The 22,868-nt window shown below is 42.3% G+C and overlaps 1 protein-coding gene and 1 long non-coding RNA gene across 5 annotated transcripts in view; one reads left to right on the plus strand and one right to left on the minus strand.

Moving 5' to 3' along the window:
• The first annotated feature begins 314 nt into the window (after nucleotides 1-314).
• Nucleotides 315-7,489, plus strand: lpxn (leupaxin). 4 transcript variants are annotated; one of them, XM_035646617.2, is made up of 9 exons: nucleotides 315-578; nucleotides 1,454-1,527; nucleotides 1,775-1,842; nucleotides 2,271-2,367; nucleotides 2,676-2,930; nucleotides 3,102-3,275; nucleotides 3,760-3,848; nucleotides 3,960-4,108; nucleotides 6,118-7,489. In XM_035646617.2, the coding sequence occupies exons 1-9, from the start codon at nucleotides 566-568 to the stop codon at nucleotides 6,225-6,227; spliced, it is 1,029 nt and encodes a 342-aa protein (XP_035502510.1). In that variant the 5' UTR covers nucleotides 315-565; the 3' UTR covers nucleotides 6,228-7,489. The 4 variants fall into 4 exon arrangements, with proteins under 4 accessions (XP_035502510.1, XP_035502509.1, XP_035502508.1 ...); XM_035646615.2 differs by having other exon boundaries at nucleotides 319-578; nucleotides 3,760-3,841; XM_035646616.2 differs by lacking the exon at nucleotides 1,454-1,527 and having other exon boundaries at nucleotides 318-578; nucleotides 3,760-3,841.
• Nucleotides 7,490-7,609: 120 nt separating this feature from the next.
• The window catches only part of LOC124850950, a 59,308-nt gene continuing 44,049 nt past the window's right edge, over nucleotides 7,610-22,868 (minus strand). Inside the window, exons 2-3 of the long non-coding RNA XR_007032061.1 lie at nucleotides 22,470-22,521; nucleotides 7,610-12,807 (exon numbers count right to left, since the gene is read on the minus strand). This is a non-coding gene — a long non-coding RNA (uncharacterized LOC124850950). The remainder of the gene's footprint in view (nucleotides 12,808-22,469; nucleotides 22,522-22,868) is intronic.

A 22,868-nucleotide genomic window follows, 5' to 3' on the forward strand; every position in this document is an offset into this window, starting at 1 on the left:
TGTATTGTTTGCTTTTGCCAGTATAACTATATTCTGTTTTATCTGAATTTAATTCAAATTTGTTTTTCTATTCTCTTCATAGTTATTTAAATGAATTTCTTAGCTTCATGTAAAGTTCTTCCAACTGTACAGAAATAAATGCTTTCCCTTATAAACACTCACACACCATCCGAATTGGAGTTAACGTTTCCAATACTGTGAGCTTAATATCATACATCCATAAATATATAAATATATTCAGTAAAACAAAATCATCAATTCACAACTTGAGTCAAGGCGTCAGACCTAAACACATGTAACAACTGAGACTCAAAGACAGTTGTTATGTCAGTTGGTATCTGACTTCCACTGTTGAGGATTTGTTCTTGGTTTCCTCTTCACCAACCCCCCCAAAATGTGGCTATGTTTGGTTTCAGTCACAAACGAACAGAAATCTCATCAGAGGAAGTGCCGGTTTTGAGAAAGTAGGCTTGGTTACCTTAGTAACTAACCAGCAGCAGCAACAAAAAAATATAAAAATAAAACCCACACTCACAGAGGTTTTGTGCTGACAGCCGGAAGCAACATGGATGAGCTCGGTAAGACGACTTTCTTTCGTTCGGTTGATCGTGCTTAAACTGATCACTGTACCGACAGTGTGATTGTCGTGGTTCCATCAGTGTGATGTGCTAAGATTTACAGTTGACTTGGAAACAAGAATTTAAATAAAGAACTGATATTGGAATTAATTCACCGTGCCTGCTGTGTTCTGTGACTCATACAGTACAATCTAAGAGCACTATTAACTGTACCTCGTGATGAAGACTGTTGAAATCAATTACTTTTGCTACTTGTTTTCTACACCTTGTTACATTCATTAAAGGTCTTACTTTGGTTTTGTATCGTAAATTTAATTGTATCATTTTTAAATTGTACTTCTTGGTTTTATGACATTTTATCCAGGATTCCTGATCTCATTAGACTTTCATGTCAAAATAAAGGTTCAACAAATTACATCAGAGAAACGATACTTTCAAAGATAATTGTGCTAAAAAGCTAATCGTATCACCAGCCATGTTGGTCACTTTACCAGAAAATACTTTTTTCATTCAAATATCTTGCCATGTTCTTAAATGTGTGCGTTTACATTTAGTGGAGAGAAACTTGATTTTGGGTTTGTGTGCAGTGTTACGACATTATTTCAAGTTTCACTTCTGCAACTTGCATTTGTACCATCACTTCCTGAGGAAGCTGACTCACCATCAAACCCTCTATCAATACATCACTCTCACTCACTTCACAGGAATTATTCCACCCCGTGCAAATGCAACACATCCTCTGTTTTACCAATTAACACCCAGCTAGAACAATTAATGTTTTTTTAGTGGTTACATGAATACTTTACTGCATGCATGCCTATGATTGTTTATGTTTAAGTGTGGTTGGAAGATTCATGGCCTTTATGCTGCCTCAGATTTGCTGTTGGAGGAGCTTGCCCTGAATGCAGCTGCCCCGGGGAGTGTCAGTGATGTTACAGCTGATGGAGAGGTGAACAGGAAACCACACAAATTGTAGCTTCATATCGTACCATAGCTTTCTGGATCATCACCTAATTTCAGCTGTTGTTGCCGCTGAACTTTAATCTCGACCAACCTGGGTTTGAAATGTCAACATCTGCATTTTGCAACTCAACAGAAACAATACCTTTTTTTTCAACGGACCAGATGATCACATTAACTTAATCTTGGTTCCTCTGCCACTGAAACTCCAGTACATTTTGATGTCATGTCCGCAGGTACCAGGTGCAGGCTATGTCGGACTTAGCAAGAAAGAAAAAGGCCCAGTCTGCTCAAATGTCTACAGGTGACCCACAGGCTGAACGCTCCTCTTGACTCCTAATTCACACCATCATTGTGTAAACAGTGTAAACAGAAAAGTCAATTAATCAATTAAAAAGTATTTTGAGGTTGTTATTTCACCTTTAAACCATCTTAACTTACACAGAGATCTCATTATCATACTATCTGTCTTCTTTGAACTTTACTTATCAAGTTCTGTTCAATTCAGATTTGTTCCAATTAGTACTTTGAGGGTTTTCTTAAAATGTATATTGCCACATTACATAATGTTAAAACATCATCAGGGACCCTGGATTATGTTCAGACAACACTGAATACATAGTGCCAGAAATGTACCCTTAATAGGAATGAATGCAGTGGTCATTAAATAATCAGTGTTATTGGAAGTTCATTTTTTAATTTTGGGATATTGTGCCTCTCTTTGTGTTTTAGTGATCTCCCAGCTCCCGTGGAAGCTTCCGTGGAGCCTGACTCACCCACGAAGGAGCTGGACTCCATCTTGCAAGATCTGATGGGTCTGGGAGAAGGGGTCGGTATATAGTGTCTTCACATGCATGTCCCAAAAAAGATTGAAATGATTTTCTCAATGAGGGTCGATACTCTCAAAACTTTTTGAATGTTCAAGAATAATTCACAGGAAATGCTGATGAAATAAACAGGAGTGAAATTAACTAAATTTAACAACAGAGGGCAGCATTGCACTAATCTCAGCACTGCACAGCCTTAAATCATTGGATTTCAACAGAGGAGCATTGTTAAGCTCTGGCATTTTAGAAAATACTCAACTTTAAAGCAAAAGTAAATAAATATTTGTGCTTGATTATATCATTATTGTAGGATCCAGTGTCATCACAAACCCCACCGCCACTCACACCTAAGCAGTCGCTGATAAGGAGAACAGGAGGTGGGCAACAGGAGGAAGAGGAGAGCCGCCGCTCAGCAAGTTCAGAGGCAAAGGACTTGACCACGAGCACGAAAACAAATACTATAGACGACCTGCTCGGAGGGCTGAGCTCTGACTTGGAGAAGATAGGCGTACGCACCACAGCCAAGGGCCACTGTGCTTCCTGCAACAAATGCGTTGTGGGAAAGGTATAGCAAGTCACATTATACAAAAGGGCAAGCTTTTTAAAAACGTGTTGTAGATTTACAAATCTGCATAACAAAAAAGATTCTATCTTTATATATCTGCACTTACAGCAACAACTTTGGTGACAAATTCCGTCACATTTCCCTTTTTACATTTTTACTTCTGTTCTCCAGATGATCACAGCACTGGGTGAAGTGTGGCACCCTGAACACTTTGTGTGTGTGGTTTGCAAGACGGAGCTGAGCACCACGGCCTTCTTTGAGAGAGAGGGGCGGCCATACTGTGACAGAGACTACCATCAGCTCTTTTCCCCTCGTTGTGCTTATTGCAAGGGGCCCATTGTTCAGGTGAGGAGGGTTCGATCATTCTTGGTTATAGAAAGACAAAACTACGATTAAAAAAAATGTGGAGAAATGTAAGTGGCAAATATTTGGCAACACAAAATACCTGTTCAGAATCAATATGTATGACAAGTTAAACTTCAGCTAAACTATCCTACACTAATTTGTTCTGTCATGTATTACATCCATTAATTTACACAATAATCTTTTGTGAAATTGGATGATGACACACAGTGGTTATATAGTTCTTTTTTTCTTCGAGACATATCCCACATGTTAATAAAATAGAACACAAGACCTTATTGGGGTTCTGCTGACTGAGCTGCAGACCAAAGTCATTAATCAGAATTTAATACAACTCTCCCAGCGATTCACTTTGTGTTTTACAATTCTTCCTGACATCTGAACATGTGAAATGAGAAAAGTCTTACTAATCCTCAAAGGAAGCAAAAGAATGATGTAATATTTCTGTATCTGGCTGGTTTACCAGAACGTCCTGACAGCCCTGGACCAGACCTGGCACCCCGAGCACTTCTTCTGTATGCACTGTGGAGGCCTGTTTGGCCCTGAAGGTTACAGGCTTGTGCACTCATTTCTCTTCACACGAGACCACTACCTCAGCAAATTCTTGCAAATAATTCAAGGTTTTAGCATATGCAACGTCTCCTAAGTGTCTTATACTTGTCCTAGGTTTCCTAGAGAAGGATGGAAAGCCATACTGTTGCAAGGACTTCTACCACCTCTTTGCTCCAAAGTGCTCAGGCTGTGGGGAGTCGGTGAAGGAGAACTACCTGACTGCAGCCAATGGCACCTGGCATCCAGAGTGCTTCGTCTGCGCAGTGAGCCTCTTTGCCTCAGACCACACACACGGCTCCGAATCACACACGAGTCTGAGAATAAATGAGAGAGATACCCACGCGTTTGCTTTATTTGCAACATTCTGTCCACAAGGCTGATGAAAACCGTATGCCTGATGAATACGATGTGGTTGAAATGATGCAAATAAATCAAGGAAACCATATTCCTCCGTGTGGGTATCTATTACATTCTCTTCAAACCCACTTCTGTATGCAGCATCTGGTCAAAAACGGTTCAGTGTGCAGCTCAACTTCTGCTTTACTCCAGCAGTTGTTCAACATAAAACATTCACAGTAGAGATGCTCTGACATGAGGTAGCAACTTCGACTTTATTTTGAGTACATTATACAGTCCCTAAAAAATGATGTAGAAATATAGTTCCCATAAACCCGAACGCGACGTACATAAAATACACCGTTCCTTTGTACCTACCTACTAAAATATGGACTACATCCAACTATAACTAACTCAATCATTACTGCAGTTATATGGCTCAGCGCTGGCACAGAATCTAAACATTGTTTTATACGGAGCAGCAAGGTCACAGTTTTACCTGGCTGTTGTTAACCCAACTCTCACTCCGGAAGGCAGGAGGTCAAACACTCCACAAAGAGGAGGACGTGGACACTCCAAAGTGCTTGAGTATTTACATTTTTTTTTTTTTTTTAAATTAACCTCCTGCTTGAAATAAATGAGGCAGTTCATCCAATCTAGCACCTTTGAGCTTTTTGGTCACTCTCACCGAGCGGTTGCTGCAGACGTGTCAACAGCAGAGAGATTCCCACACCCTGAAAATGTGACGACTCTCTTCTAAACGAGTCATTAGCGTCTGATGTAATTGATCGATTTTTCCATTCAGGTGTTCCAAGGCTTTGGTTTTTGCTCACGCTGGCCCACTGTCATGGCTTACTTGCACATAGGAATGGAACCTAGCCATCACCAATTTTAAGACTTACACCTGTGCTTTTGCTGCTGTGACCAGTTAAAATGTCTGCCAAGAGAAATGTCTGCAGTCAGGACCACATGAAGCTTCACTGCTGCACTTTGTTCTGGCGGTAATTGATAGATTGTTAACAGTAACACTGCTAGAATTCTTTTTCAGCTTTCTCTTATGATGAAAGTCCATGTTAGTAATGTTGCCGCACTGTCATAGATCACGTAGCTAAATTACAGCTGGCCATTTTTCAGAATATACTACAGCATTATTGATACCTCCCCAGTTGCCGTATAGGGTTTTTTGTTTGAACAGATTCTCACACTACAGAGATTTGTCTTTGAAACCACTGATGGAGTTATTCCACCAAAGCCTGTCTGTGGCTCCAGAGGTAGAGCTTAGGGTTATCCACTAATGGGAAGGTTGGTGGTTCCACCCCAGCTCCTCCAGTCTGTGTGTCCAAGTGTCCCAAGTGTGAATAATTTCATGTATGAGTGATGAGAAGTACTAGATAAACTGTAGATGCACTGAGAGAATATGTGTGTGAATGTGACTCGTAGTGTTGAGTGATTGTAGAGACTAGAAAAGCATTATTTACCATGAAATTCACATTTCATTAAATTTGTATTATCATTACACAATAGCAGGATTATGAGCAGGGGACTAATGCTTATTAGTCAACCATATAAATTCTGGTATCCAACATTTCAGAATTAGGACAGCAGCCACTGGGTGGCCCGTTCCATTTTTTGCTTATTTTAAATGTTTACATTAGCAGCAAGATAACTACTCAGAGATATGTCAGCATTAGTGTGAACACACCACAAAGGCTTTGAAAAGGAATCCCATGAATTTCCATGTTTTGATCATCTGCGACCTGTGGAAAAGAATTGTTCAGTGATCCTCTAAAAAGTCACAGTTTCATACAAAACTATGGTATATTGTAGGATCAATAATAATTATTATTCTTGTCCAAATCCCTTCTGCTCCACCTTACCATGTCTAACCTTTTCTCTTCTGCCTCTTTTTCGTCCTACTTTCCGTCTCGATGTCCAGGACTGTCTGAAGCCTTTCAACGGCGGCTGTTTCATGGAGTTGGACGGTCGACCCCTCTGCTCGCTGCACTTCCATTCCAGGCAGGGAACTCTGTGCGGCGGCTGCGGTGAGCCCATCACAGGCCGTTGCATCTCTGCTCTCGATCGCAAGTTTCACCCCGAGCACTTTCTGTGTGCCTTCTGTCTGCGGCAGCTCAGCCAAGGCATCTTCAAGGAGCAGGGAGGGAAGCCGTACTGCTCGGCCTGCTTCAATAAACTCTTTGTGTGAGGCACGCAGGACCGAACACACAAATCATGCAAAGGAAATAAACTGCATCCCTGCTATTGTTGAGGTTTTTTAAATTACTTATTGTATAAATGAAAAATCAGAATTAGGCGATTATACAAATCTTACACACATTACAGGTCTGTATTTGCATTGGTACAGATGAACAATAAACGTTTCACTTTGTCAGTACTTCAGGGCCGACTGAGATACATGACATTTCAAGTGATTTTGGATGCTAACATGATGAATTACATGGATACGTTACCAGTGGATGTATAAAAACATCAAGGGAAAATGCTAACATTGTAACATAATTAATGACATGGTTTTAAAACACAGGGAAAATACCCATTTCCTATGATAAAAAAAATATTGAGGTAACATTTTACATATGCGAATTTTGGATGGCTCTAAAAGATGTTGCTGACACTTGGTCTGAATTTTATGGGATTTCATACATCACGATCACATAAGATTTATAAACGGAGAAAGAAAAGAGTAGAGGTTCAGGTTTAATCTGTGGTTTCCATTAAGCGATCCCCAGTTTGCCATGAGACTTGGCAGAGCCGAGATACTCTGGCAGTACAGCTCAGTTCTTCAAGGGGCTTGTCTATTTGGCCCGATAGCTTGTATTGGCATGGAACCGGGCTGGCATGGAATCAACTTGCCAGCCCCGAGTCTCCTCTTACTCTGACTGACCGTTTGGCCCCTCAGCACGCACAACCTCCTCAGACTCCACACAAACTCCCTCATAGCAGCCGATGGAGGATTATTAATGAAGGTGCTGAGGTGAACAAAGGTGGTTTCAGAAGTGCAGAGTTCCTGTACATCAGAGCATCTCTTACTTTGTCTGTCAAGACATGGATCAACCACAAACTGCTTTAATGGTTTAGAGAATAAATATATTTGGTGATAATGACATTTGTGAGTGTTACCTTACTATTTTTTCCCCCATTCCAAATATTAGTTTGGATATGTTAGGATGAGATACTTCCATCAAAGTAAGGACGCAGGTCCGTGTGAGGAAATGGTTCATCTGTGTAAAAGTCAGTTTTGTTGTCAGTTCTGCAGAATCAAATCGTAGCAAAACTGATGTTTTACACTGATGTTTTGTAAAAATCTCAGGAAGATGTAAAAATGCTTTCACAGATTTGAATGTGTGAATTTGTAAAACAAACAAACAAACCCCTGACAAATTCAAGTTTGAAAATGTGTATTAAAGTTTTGCAGCAATTGTTTTTGCAAAAGAACGTGTGCACGTGTGAAAAATTATACACACATAATTTGAACACATTCATATGTTTTTTTCCCGTAACTGTAGAAATAGTTTGTGTGTGAGTAATTCAAAAATTGTGCAGGCATATTTTCAACAAAAATGTTTCACAAAGTCTGAGAAACAGACATAAATCTCTTATCTGTGCATGTGACACCAAAATTACAAGCACAAATTGTGACCCTTTCTTGATGCGTGAGTTGACCAATCAGCACGTCGCCCACTGAGAATCCAAAGAAACAAAGCCAAATAAATTCCTCCAGGCATCTGCTAACACCTTGGTGATTAAAATACATAAACATGGACTGAGAGACTTGATGAAAAGGACTCAGCGAAACATATCCAAAAAAAGGATGTGGGGGTGTAGTTGAAAGTTAATTTCAAAAGATTGCCACAGTAATATGTATGTCTCCCACTGGTAGCTTGCCTGGGGCCTAGTGGTCACTCCAACCTGCTTCTATAGCCCACCAGAAAAAAAAAGCATCTAAATTACAATAATTCAAAACCTGTTTGCCATATCAAAAACCTGAATACAAGTTTAATACCTGAAAATCTTTTGAGCCATTTAAATCTGAAATTAAGTCCCCATCGGTCAGTGTGCTGAGATAGTTGAATCTCAAATCAGTGAAAGCTTTAGAAGAACCATGCAGGAGCATTATCTTCATACCAATTCTTTCCTAATTGACGTGAACATTTTAAAGTTTGAGTGTAGTATCTATTCAAGTAACCAAACCTTCTCTAAATGTTCTCAATATTCACTTCTGTAGAATGCTGTAGTCGGTATTTATTTCCACAGTCAAACGGAGTCTTATCAATTTCTATCTTCTCGTCAGATGAAATCTGGCTGCTGCTTGTTCGGCCCTGTTGGCAGCTTTTCTTCAAGCCAGTTAGACTTTAGCTGCGTGAAGTGAGTGTGTGAGTGGGACGGGAGGTGGGCATTAATCACGCTGTCATCACTGTCAGACCGGGCCCTTCATGGCCCCTACAGAATATGGACCTTGCATCATGGAACAAGTGTGAATGTATCGTGTTCAGTCACGATCCAAGATCGTAAGTGCTTAATGATCCGCGGGCCTCGTGCCTAAATTCCAGCTGAACTCAAAGACATACTGTAATGCGAAATGTTAGATATGTTTAAATACACATGAGAGGTTTGCGTTTTGTGACACAGGGGGAAGTGAACTTTCCAGCACGGAGCATTCACAGAACAACATCAACGTGGATCTTATCTGACGTTTCGCCATCTCCCACAGCTGTACAATTCCACATCGACACATGGCTTGAGGACTGCTACGTTCATTCAAGGTTTTTTTCTTTCAGCACCATTCAATGTCACAACTGCATGCTACTATGAGTGAACCCAGCTGCCAAAACTGTCTTAAGAGTGGGGATACTCATTTAATGCCGTCTTTCCTACAAATGGGTTCAAAGAGCTATAAACTAGCGGGCAGCTTAATTTGAGATTTGTGGATAAACCTCAGACACACGTGTACACTCACCCTTGCTGTGAGTGTGAGTCCAGTGTAAAAAAGCAGACAACAAAAATATGATGCAGGGAAAGACATTCTGGCAAAAAAAGTGAGTTGTATCGTATGACTGAGTGAACCGGGAGGAAACGCGTTCTCTAGCACGTAGTAAAAATGAGAAAACATGAAATGTGAGTGGGGGTCTTTTTTTTAAAAGGGTGGCGGATAAAGGGCCGTCTGTGGAAAGCAGAGAGTGTAACTCAGGTGACATTTACAACAGTGAAACAAAGTACGAACAGTTTGGGAGTGCAGTGGGTCATGGGATGGCAGCTAGAGCTCAGTGGGGGAGGAAACAGGAGTGAGGAGTATACTGGGACAAAATGGATACTGGTGCTGAGGGAGGCAGGGTGAGGAGGGCAGGGGTTGAGGAGTGTAGTTGCAAGCGTTACCCCTGCGTGACACTGAAACCCAACACTCACCTCCTCTCCTGTAAAATGGCTTTGTCCGCTAGGGCACCCCTGATGGGGACGGTAGGACGGCCTGTCCAGAACCATACAGTCCACCGTGTGTCACACCTGGCTGGCCTGGAACCTCACTTGTAAACCAAGCAGTTCATATCAGCTTTGAAACCATAACTGTCAGATAGGTCTTAAGTACAGGCCGACTCATTAATCAGTACATTTGCTTGTAGACACGCACACACACACACACATACAGACACACACACGCCTGGAAATGCCAGCTGGAGACGACCCAAGTTGCAAATCAGTCGTGACAATGTGAAATCACGGCTCCAGTAGGTACAATAAAACACGGATGGATCAGTTTACTGTAACATCATTACTAGGCATGTCCGTGTACGTACTGATGAACTTAGCAGTTCAAGGCGTCTGTCAGGGAAACGCTGCGTGAGAGCAGATACATTACTCTGAAATCAACGCTGTGCGCTGAATAAAACTAATGGCATCTGAATTGCAACAACATACGATTCACTTGATGAATCTGTCAGAGAACTGATATGCACTTATAATTTTCACTGTTTCGTCTCTTGAGTTGTCTTGAGTCACAGAAATAAACTACAGTTTCTTATCAAACTTAATTGGTGTAAAAATCCCGTCTTAAAAACGTAACTGTGTTTTGAAAACACATCAATTTTATCCTCTTTGCTGCCATTAGAAACATTTCTTCTCTTTTTTATAGAATTTATCTCTATTGCATGCAATGTCAACAGAATGTGAAAAACAGAACAAAAAAACATTTTGACTTGGGAATGTTAATTAGCTATATTAGAAGTGTGACATATTTGGAGTCATACAAGATTCAAGTAGTAGTTCATAGCTACTTATAAATCAGTCAAATTGATTATGTTAGGCGTGATATTGGATTTTATTTAGATGTTAGCAGCCAGTGATGTTGGCTTTGCATCCACTCTGTCTTTTGTTTTGATGTTTCTGTAGTTCTTTTCAACAAGTGGGAAATATTGCTGCTGTCAGCTTTTACTGATATTTCCAAGTCACAGTTAAAACAAATGTAAACAATTTTTCTGATTCGGATGCTGATGAACCTGACATGAGCGCCTGTCATTTCTAAGGGCTATATTTGTTTGCATGTTGTGACTAAAGATTATTTGAGGATAATGTCTTCAGTTCCATTTTAAAGTCATTACCATGACCCCACTAACAGTTGTAAGTGATCCACTGTTACTGGAATATCTGTGTGAAATTGTTAATTTGAACGTGTTTGCTGATATTGCAGCTACTCTATGACCCTCAGGAAAACAGACGTGACCTCTCATCTTGAAGCTAAACAACAGCCAGCAACAGCAACTTGAAGAACAAGAAAATCCAAACCGTATGTGAAGAACTAAAGTCATTTGAACTACAGTGTCCATCGTTAGTGGCCAAACATGTACATGCAAATCTCAGTGAGCCACTAACGCGAGCCGGTGAGCCTGTACAGAGCCTGCTGGAGAGAAGTGCCTTGTGTGAAGTAGAAATCTTTCTGTGCGAGAGTTCAAATGAATGTGTTTTTTAAACACCAAAGGAAAAGTGACAATTTCAACACCTCAGAAATTACTTCCACGCAGAGAGAAGGCGAGCTGGACGTGGCTCCACTTTTGGCTGTGTTTGTTTTGGCGCTCTGCGAACGCTGGGTGCAGGTATCACACCTGATTCATGACTGGCTCCTCTGTCCATAAGGAACCTCTTGTTGTGCTTGGACCGAACACTCGGCACTCCTCGCTATCTCACACTCTCTCACACAGCACCAACGGACTCATGAAAGCGCGCGCGCACACACGTGCACACACACACACATTTTTACTCAGGCTGTCTTGGGTATACTCTCCACAATCACATGCGAAGACGTTCACAAACACATGAATACAAATAGCTTCAACCACACACACACACGTGGACACAACTCAGTTGAAAACATATGCATTCTGTCTGCGGGCTTGGCGAACATTATCACGCACACACAGATGCAAAACACATGCACACACATTAACATATAAATGCTATTTATGAGTCTGATCTCCCTTTCTCTCTCACACACACACACACACACACACACACACACACACACACACACACACACACACAAGCAAGAAAACTATGCTCTTCCTGGGCTTGAGTGACACACAACATATCTGTGTGAGCATCGATCCTCACTGATCCTTAACCAAGGGACCTTGGGGTCTCCAGTTTTATCGGTTAAACAGAGTCAGCTCCCGAGGGGGGAGGCTATGAGGTTTCTCAAGACGACTTCAAAACACTTCATCTCCCGTTTGTCTGCTGCATCTCCCTCACATCTCCTGCCAAGTCGCTCAGTCGGACCTCCGTGCTCAACGCGGAAGAGGAGGAGAATGGCGACCATGGTGCACTTCATCTCTATCCTAATAGCGGCACAGACCAAACTGGCTGAGGTCACGAGAAAGATTTATAAGACAGTGAGCTCCTTCTGTATGCTAGCCTTTAGTGTCAAGAAGATAGATGGTTTCATTATGGTTCTTCATTGTGTCCATGTGTGGGTGTACAGTGCAGTGTGCCAGAGCGGTGCAGTCTGTGTTATGTTCAGGGGGGAAACCATTCTTGCGATCGATGGAGGTCTTTGAGGAAAATTAAACCCTCCTTGTAATTGTTAGAACATGTTTTGAGCGGTGGACAAGCCTCTAATGATTTGGCCGAGTTCCTATCGAAAAGCTGCGATTCAGGCCAGGTTTTCCCAAAGGGTTAAATTTGGGTAAGGGAGGCTAATTTGATGCTGGAGTGGAAGTTAAAGGTGTTCAGGCTTGGGATCTCTGTTACATTGTTTGTGTGGTGGATGGCTCAGCTTAAGGTGGCAGGTCTGAGGCTTGAACCATGGTTCAGACACTGAACAGAGTGGCTCTGGGACTGGGCCAGTTGGGGATACATTCACCGCCTCTGTAGCGGCCAGAGCATTGATCATAGTGTTATTTGTTTTAAAGAATGATGGTTAACCGCAATATGGCCTGGTTGCCTCAGAGCTGAATGACCTCCTGGGTTTAGGCAAGCCTGGAGGAGGTTGTCAAGGGCTGGGAAGCCCCATGAGGAGCACATCAGAGCTGGCTGGTTGATAAATCACAGCCGCGGCAGGGGCAGCCCACGAGGCCGGCCTCTAGTCCGACTTCCAACAGGTCTGCTGCTGGAAAACACTGGGAAACTTTATGGAGAAGGAGGCAGTAACACACACAGTGCACAGAGAGAGAGACAGACAGACAGACAGACAGACAGACAGACAGACAGACAGACAGACAGACAGACAGAGAGAGAGAGAGAGAGAGAGAGAGAGAGAGAGAACTTTATTGCATCGTACTGTAATGGGTTTAATAGTGAAACACACACACGCATGGCACACACACGTTTCACCCTGGAAACTTCTGTTGGGTTTTACAGAAATTTCATTAGCAGGTGTCCATTTTCCAGCACCTCAGCTCTGGTGTGTTTGACAGAGCATTCATTTAAATTGGACTGAGACGATTCAGGTTCGCCTTTCTGAACGATCCATTAGCGGCTCGCTCCAAACCTCAGGATCACAGGAGACTTTTTTCTAATCACTAGTCCTGCAGCACTTCCAGTGACAACCTGTTCCCACTGAAACCATTAAGAGGCAATTACAGGCCCTCACCTGAGCCGACTCATCTGATGGTCGAGTTGGAGTGACAGCATTTTTTTTGGCATAAAAATGATTTGAATTCAAAACCACCACATTACATTTGTCATCAACAATATTTCTTGTAATGTAATATTTTATCTTAAAATGTCACTTCCTTTGAAACACGACAAACTGCCAGTTGCCTAAATTAGCACAGCATCCAAATGTGTCTAAATAAGTTTAGAAAATGTAATTTACTTACATATGTAAGTTTACATATGTAAAAATATTATAAGTTCAGTTGCCTCCCTTAATTTAGTTGAATAATGTATTTTCTTTTCTGGTAGATCAAATCAAGTATTTTGCAATTGGAAAAAAATCATATTTCCATAGAAAAATAAAAATTTAGAATTTTATATTTGTTTGGCTTAATTTTTGATTTAGGTTAAGTACCTTTTAACCTACCCTTATCTATTGAAAAAAAAGTTCACGGGATTTAAAAATAGTGTTGTATTTTATGATAAATATAGTGACTATAGCAGATTTGTGACAGGATCCTTCCATTTGACATCAGATTTTCCTTCCATAATACTTATACAGAAGCATAAACTCATGTAAACTCATGTACTGAGTGACTAATGCCCCGAGATTTCTAACATCAAATTTTATTTCCCTCCCAAACCAGAATCTCACTCTGTCCATCTATCTCTTCAGCTCACTCTCTCTCTCTCTCTCTTTCTCACTCACCACAGTCACATAGCAACCAAAAAAGCCAAGACAAACAGGAACTGCGGGATCATTCAGTCATTTTTATCAACATCTTCTTCACTTTCCCTCCCTGAATGATGTCTGGCTTCAGAAATGTTTCCACTAAACAGTTGAGTCTCTGTCAGGGCTTACGACGGGATTAGAGCTCAAATTACCAACTCTGTGGCTCATTTACTCTCTGAATCCAGTCTTCAAAACAAAAAAAGTTGCGTGTGGACATGTCCAGTGATATGATAATAGCATGAAATGAGAACCACATTTTGGGGGGAGAAACTCTTTCCAGCGGTGAGGCTTTTATGTGTAACGTTTGATGTTACAACACATAGAGGATGTGAATGGCAAGAGCAGAGACAAAAGTAAAGATGTGCGGTGAGAGACAGAGGAGCAGTGGCAACAGTAAAAGATACAGTGGGATGGAACTATAGTAGATAAGCAATAACAGTTCATATAACAGTAATGTAGTGGTGAGAAATCTGGACGTCAAAGATGCTTTTAATTACCTCCATTACATTATCAGCATTTGTATTGGGCCGGACTAATGACACAATAACAAATCAAATGTCATTATGATTGATTCATCATAATGATAGTGATTATATTCTCTCCTGTGAATGGTTTACCTGTCCACCCACACCAGATCTAAGTTCCCTCCATGGCATGTTGGATCATGTGCGCTGTTCATGGGGAAAAAAAGGCAAAAGGCCCAGACTGGGCTTAAATCAAAAATATATTGGAGTAAGATGCGAACGGTGATCTTACTGAATTTACAATATCTGTTGGACACAGTCGTGGGTTCTAACCACTGACTAAACAACATAGGCTAATTTTGGGCCCTGGCGTTGCAAAATATTGGGTTTTGGATCTGTCCATTTGCAGTAGAAGTGGTACGCCGAAGCCTCCATATCGTTATCTCCCTCTTCTGGCGGCAAAACTAAACCACAGCGTCGACAGCATGTCATTCCCCATTTACCATCCTCGTCCAAGAGACGTTATCTTATGCATGTCTCTACCCTGGACTTTTTTTTAGGGGGTGGGGGTTGTGCTTTCCAGACGGTAGCCCTTAAGCGTTGGAATCATATCCAAATAATCTTGAGGTAGTTGGATTCTGTAGACTCTTTTAAAAAATCAGCTGAAATCTGTTCTGACAGCCTTTTTAGCTGACATGTAATAATTTGTTATGTCTTATATCTGCCCCCTTTGCATTAATACACTTTGATTGTAAAGCACTTTGTGACTAGGGCCTGTGAAAGGTGCGATACAAATTAAGCTCCTTGCTTGGACCGACTACACCGCTACCATTTTCAGCAACAGCATAAAAAGGTTTTTGTGTTTTAGTGGTATTTCTGCATCATTTGATTTTGAATGGCCGGGACATTTCGGAGTATAAAATTCACTGCATGTCTAGTTGTGTGTGAATGTAGGGATAGGATAGTGAGAGGATGAGGGGAAGCAAAGATAAACTGGCAGCAAATAGGGGAAAAACGTTTCAAAGTTACGAAGGACAAAATCCAAACGCAACTTCACAAGAACAGTAGACTCTGTATTCCGTGTGCTCAAATTACTTAGTAAATGCTACTCTGTCAACTTCATTTGAGAGCCTCCCGATATCAAAACAGAACGTAGTCATCTCTGGGCGTGTGCGGCGCGTTGAGTGAGTGGACGGTGCATTGGCTCGGATGTGACTTTTAATCATGGTGGCGTGCCTCGACCCAGCGGACTGCGCTGGGCAGCTCGGGCTCATAAATCAACCGACTGTCTCCCTGACTGGGCTGCAGAGTTCTGAACTCCCCGGAGTGTAATGTATGCTTCAACCCTCGGCAGTCAGACCCAGGCTGCTATCATCAGGCCTCTGTGTAGGCCACAGTGGTCAGCATGGTCACCGCTGAACTCATGTCTGTAAAGGGCTGTAACGTCTGTAAAGTCCTATGCGTGTTAAAGCTCTTTCACAGCTGAGGGAAAGAGCTTTAACACACGTTACTATTCTGTTGCCATGACTTTATCTCAATATATAATGACTCTTAAAAAGGCACACCAAAAAAGGAAATGTATAAGTTTAGTAGGGTACTCAAAAAAATGTGGCTAAATCTAGATTAGACATTATCGGTCACGTTGTTTGATTGATACACTTACTTGAAACTTTCACAGTTAATATCATGAAAACTAAATTAAGCATTGTGTCAAGTTCTAATGAAATCACTGGAACTTGCCTGAAAAATGCCTGAAATAAAAGATGAATGGATTGGATTGGTATTGTCAACAACAACTACTGGGTGGATTGCTCATAGTCTTTGGTACCATTCACGTTCTCCCTCAGGCCCCAGCTGGACAGTGTGTTTTGTGCTAAACAGCAAATATCAACATGCTAGACTGTCAGGATAATAATAATAATAATACATTTCATTTATAGAGCCCTTTTCATTGCTAAAAGCAATCTCAAAGTGGATATCAGCGCTGTCATTGTGATCATGTTACTGCAGCATGCTGATATTAACATTTAGCTCAAAGCAGCATTGTGTCTTTAGTGACTGCCGCTTATTTTGTGAAAAATACAAAGTTTAATACATTTTTTAGGTTTCACATAAGTCTATGAGACATTACATAATTTCCAGTTTTCAAAGTTCGATTGTGTAGCAACTTGTTTGTGTTTTTAACATTTCAAATAATGCTCTGTCAGACCTCCACGTTCATGGTCTCTGTCGATGTTTTCTCTTTTAATTTACTTTATGTACACTACGAGGGCAAATCGTAGCTCGTTGGTTACATAGTGCTGATGCAGTCTGTATATGTATCGGTGTTGCTCCCGGTCTCCCTGGTCTCAGTGAGGTCAGGTGGAGACCCGAGGCCTTCATCACGATGTTATGGTTTCTACTCAAACCACAGGAGCCTTTAGCTGTATGCTCTCAGCCCGGTTTGGCAAAACAAAGCATATTTACACAGCACCAATAATTATACAAGAACCAATCTAAGACAACGTTTTCGGTCTGATGCGCTGGAGAAGTTAAGTGGTTAGTGATATTATTATACACACACACACACACACACACACACACACACACACGTGGCAGCACAGGATGCACACGTCTCGTGGCAGCCCAAACAGCTCCAGGCGAGACCATAAATAAATGTGGAGGCTGAGAGGAGTGGAGAAGTTGGTGTATTTTCTTTTCTCAGCCTCTTACAGTCGATTACAGTATAGCCTTGACACATGTTCAGGATCAGCTGAAGAAGCAGAAAAATTTGCTCCCAGACCCTTCCTGGACGACTGTTTGTGTATTAGTCTCTGCGCGGGTGTAAACGTGCGTGTTTGTGTATTCAGTCATGAGGGTCATGCTGTTTAAATGTGTGTCTCTTGATCAACCATGCAGGCATGTCTGTGTGTATTCTGTCATAGAAGTCATGCTGTTTGACACGTCCCGACTGCATATGCATGTGAGAATCTGTGTTTATATCTGTGTGCGTGCGTGCGTGCGTGCGTGCGTGCGTGCGTGCGTGCGTGTGTGTCTGTGTGTGTGTGTGTCTGTGTGTGTGTCTGTGGCAGTGTAGCCTGGTAGCGCAGCCTGCTTCTTGACAAGCTCTGGGCCTGTTGACAGCTCCTCTGCTCCCTGTCAAGCACGAGAACAGCTCGATGTGTGAGTGAAGAGTAGTGGTAGGAACGATGCCCAGAGAGCAGTAAGAAGTATGGAGTGTGAGTGTGTGTGTGTGTGTGTGTGTGTGTGTGTGTGTGTGTGTGTGTGTGTGTGTGTGTGTGTGTGTGTGTCCATCTGTATCACTGTCTGTGTATGTCTCTGTTTTTATCAGACTCCACAGTCAGGTTGTCATACAGAGACAGATCCTGAAAGCTTCCACCTCCTCCCCCTCCACCCTCTATCTACTAACCATTAATTGCAGACACTAAAAATGACCTTTAAAGATATAAATTATGTCTGGGATGTATCCATAGAGCCATCGGTCAGAATTAATCATCTTTCTCTCAGATATTCCTGCGTCTCTTCAAGTCAAGTGTTTTCCATTACTACCTTTTCCCTTTGTGTTTATTTGAATTCTCCTCTGCTCTCTATCTCTCCTGCTCTCCTTCCCGTCGCATATTTAGATGAACGTATATCCAGACCGACATTTGGACTTGTGGACTGGGTTGGTGGGAGCAGACCAGCCAAGTGTTACAGAAGCGCTCATTGATCTTGAAAATAAACAGAGCTAGAAAGACCAAAGGAGATGTGGGGGGGGGGAAAAGACACATGGACTCAGAAAAGAGCAGATGATGGAGAGGAAGCATGAAATGTCCTATTGTGTGTCAGGAAAAACAGGCGTTCACATTATTCAGCCCCTCTCTCTCACGCTTCTGAACTCACCGCTCAAGTCCACTTTTATTAATCACAGAGAGATGGAATAGTTTTTATCCGTATGGACAGTGCTCTTTGACGGGGGGGGGCAGCTGAGTCAAGATATTTGCCCTCCATGTGCATATTCCTGTGAATTTTTAACCACAGGCATATGCTGGAGGCCACAGTCAACAGGCCAAGCATTTGAAGAGATTTTATATCTTCTAAACACACGTTTAAATCCAGCAGAATGTGGCCATTTTCTGCTGTGAAATACAGGAACACGGTGTGTGGTGTGTTGGACACCTGGCTTCACAGATGTGGGTAAACAAGGCCCGAGCACACTACCCACTCAAACAGAATCATTTCCAACGTCGGCCACAGCCGCTGATGTACCATGCGACCACAGACAGAGGCGTGCTAGACATACACCAAGTAACCCTCGGATAAACGCAGGATAAACACGGTCTGAGTTTCATTGCCACCAAACTGAACTCTCCACATCCAGGACGACGGAGGCTGCACGGACTCAGACGCGAGGCCACACTTTGCTTTCAGTCCTACAAACTCGCGTTACAGAAGCAAGGAAGGGGAACTGTTTCGGAAAACAATGTGGTCAGACGGTGGTTACAGCAAGGCCTCCCCATCTCTGTTGATCTTTAAGCATGATATCTCTTCACCAGGGGCGAGCTTTGATGTCATGAATTTTACTATACATGTGGCATAAAAGCCCCTTGGACAATAAGATAATCTTCAAAGAACCTCATTAGACCAGATGACCGTCTTCAAAAGAAGGTCAAGTCCAAATCCAGATCCTTTTTTTTTTATGATGACTTAAAGAAGAAGCTCATCTGATCCTTCGGGCTAGAATTCATGTTTGGTTCCTGGACACCAGTGCAGACCAGAGGATTTCATTTAATGGTATCATAACACATGCTGTTTGTGCTGTGTTCCCCAGTCAGTGCAAAAGACCTTATTTGGCTCTGGAAGCCTCTGTTGAACCCCTGCATGGATGAACCACAATTTTACAATTTTACATGGATGAACCACAAACAGGCTATTGACACGCACACGCACATGCAAGCACGCACGCACGCGCACGCACACACACACACACACGAGCACACACACGGTATTTTCATAATATTATGGAAATCTGAATGCGTCTATTGTCCAGCGCTGAGAAGTGCAGCAGTGCCACTGTGGTTGTGAAAGAGGGGGGAACATCATTATTCCTCCATATCTCATTTATTTTTTTTTACCATTCGAATGGCCAGAAGGCAGATGATCTATTTATCAGCAGGAAGAGCCCTTTCACTCCTGCACCTCTCCTGATTTGGCTCTCAGGGGTAAATGGGGCAGAATGTGCGAGAAGATAGCAGGAGGCGGGTTCCCGCTATGGATAATACAATTACTCACAATGCCAATGATCAGTAAGAGAGAGCACAGTACAGTGCATCATGGGATGACTGTGCCGGCCAAGCCTTTGATGTGAGCACATTAGAGGCTCAAGAAAACAAATACAGGATATGGCTCTCTGTGAAGAAAAATCCCTGACTGTGTGCCCATTTATGAAAAAATAAACATTATGATCAAAACTTTTGCTCGACTACAATCTCGGGACAGGAGCCATCTTGACAATGTTGTGATTACCTCTGAATGGAAAGTCATCTTCAGGTGTGCGACTCATCACAAGAAACCTCAGCATGCAGTGTCCTTAGGTGATCTGTGTATTTATAGCTCTAAAATGCATTCATCCTTTATTTCATATGGAGAAACACTGCTGAATAACATACACACAGGACTCATACCTTGAGGAAACATTGAAATTGCCATTCAACGTGTCAATCCCACACACTTTACAAAGTAAAGTATAATGTTCTTTATACACACTAAGGACCAGATTGTGATATCTGGGAATAGTGTGACTTTAAGGGAAATCAGAGACAACACCTCCTGCTGTTTGATTTGTTGTAAATGAACGTTGCAGTGCAGTTGCTGCTACAGATATAAAGCTTTAATTTGTACTTGGACCTAAAAAAAACAGATAAACATTATTTGATCATACAGTTATGTCGGATGACGTTAGCTTGGCCTCCAGCTCTACCGTGAGGAACCTCTGAATTTTTTTCGACCGGGACATGTCAAAGGACAGCCGGTTTCCACCTGTACAAATTTCTGAAAATTAGAAACATCCTGTCTCACAGGGATTCTGAAAACCAAGTCCATGCATTTGTTGCTTTTGGGCTGGACTACTGTAATGCTTTATGATCAGGATGTCCCAATAAGGCTGTGAAATGTCTCCAGTTGATCGAAAAATGCTGCAGCATGAACACTATATAACTATGAATTAACTAGAAATAACTAGAAATATTACTCCTGTGTTAGCTTCTCTGCATCGGCTCCCTTTAAAATCCAGAATAAAAAATCACAATCATTCTCCTGACATACAAGCCCCTTCGTGATCAAGCTCCATTGCATCTCAAAGAGCTCATGGTAATGTACAACACTTTGCTCTGTAAACTCAGGACCACTTGTGGTTCCCAGAGTCTCTAAGAGTAGAATTGGAGGCAGGGCCTTCAGCCACCAGGATCCTCTCCTATGGAACCAGCTCCCGGTTTATGTCCAGGAGGCAGACACCCTCTCTACATTTAAAGTCTGACTCAAATCGTTCCTCTTTGATAAAGCTTATAGTTGGAGCAGCTCAGGTAAGTCCTGAACCATCGCTTAGTTATGCTGCTGTAGGCATTAGACTGCCGGGGGAACTCCCGTCATGCACAGCAGGATCCAAATCTGCCACTTCTACTCAACTATTATTATTATAATCATTATTAGGAATGTTGTTTTTGATGTTATAAATTAATTGGTGCTGAAATCGTTGCGGATGTTATCATCAATAACACCGTTTCACCCATAGGTAGTGCCATTATTATTTTCATCATTTATTGTTATCATCATAACAATAAATTTGACGGAGCTAACTAACACATAAGGGTTGTACAAGTGTTCCTGGTCTCTGTCTCTCTCCCCCGTTTCTCTCCCATCAACCAGTTCGGTCATTGCAGATGGCCTCCCACTCTGAGTCTGGTTCAGATCTTTCTCCCTGCTAAAAGGGACTTTGTTTTTCTCCACCATCTTCAAATACTTACACAGCATATGAGCTGTTGGGTAACTGTTAATAGTGTAAGGTCTGAACCTTAGTGCCTTGAGATAGTGTATGTTGTGACACGGCACCATGCAAATAACATTGAATTGAATGAATCTGAATGGGACAGAATGGAATTTGAACTTTGAACCATTTGAAAATCCCATCTTGAACTGATTAAGTGCCTCCGATATGACTTTCATCACTTCACTGCGGATTCATATTCCTCTCTCCTCACATCACCTCCAAACAATGACAGCCAAAAAAAACCTCTACAACACACTGCTTCCAGAAAAAAAGCCCTGACTGTGATCCCTGTCACTTTATCTCTTCCTCTAATCTCCCCCCCACCTGCTTTTGCTCATTCTGGATGATGAATATGGATGGATTACCATCCACTGCATGTGTTGACATGCCACAGGGGACACCACTGCTGAGACAGTGGAGAAAACAACTTAATGCCGAACTGGTTATCAGTAAACATCATCTAAATCCTTGTCTGCATGTTCCACAGACATCAGCTGAAAGTCTCAGTCTCATCTCCACAACTGGACTTGAACAGATTCAGATTCTGGCATTCTTTGACATATTCCACCTCGTAACATTACTCTCCTCCTTCTCTACCACTTCCCATACTTTCCTTTTACCTCCTTTTTTCCCAGGACATCCGGAAAGGGAAACCGCAATAACATTTCACCAGAGACTCTGTCAATATTATTCCTCAATATCTTCAAAGCTGGACAGAGGATATTGGAGCCTGTGCAAGAGGCGGGTGGAGATAGTGGAGGGAGTGTGTGTGTGTGTGTGTGTAGTCCAGCTGAGAGCAGAGACAACAGACAGACAGAGAGAGAACGAGCCTTCAGTGTGGCCTTTGCAGTCTGTCAGTCAGTCTGTCTGTGAGGTATGGCTGCCTGAAGCTATGGGCCACTCCTTCATATCCATCAAACTCACATGTTCTTTCTGCCCCCGGGTCAGCCGTCTCCCTCTGTCCTTCTTACCTTTGTCCACACCGTGCATGATCTTGATTCTACTTCACACCACTAGGGGTCCCTGTGTACACAACAAACAAAATGCACATAATGTATTACCAACTCCAGCGACCCCTTCGTACAGGAACAGATCAGTGGATGTGGATGAGAACATTCCCTTTTCATGTGGGACAGTAGCAGCGGTAGCAAATGTACGAGAGGTACCTCTGTCATTATGGACCAATACACGAGTAATGATGCCGGGACAGAGGGAGGGAGTTAACGTTGGGGTTTTGTGGCGGGACTTCTGCTCAACATCAGACAGACAAGCAGCCATGGAGCCGAAAGGACAAGTAGACACAGGATCCTTAGAGCTGCAGGGCCACAGACATTAATAAGGCCACTTCACTCCCTCCCTCCCTCCTTGTG

This window comes from Scophthalmus maximus, chromosome 13, assembly GCF_022379125.1.
Source record: "Scophthalmus maximus strain ysfricsl-2021 chromosome 13, ASM2237912v1, whole genome shotgun sequence".
Lineage (NCBI taxonomy): Eukaryota > Metazoa > Chordata > Actinopteri > Pleuronectiformes > Scophthalmidae > Scophthalmus > Scophthalmus maximus.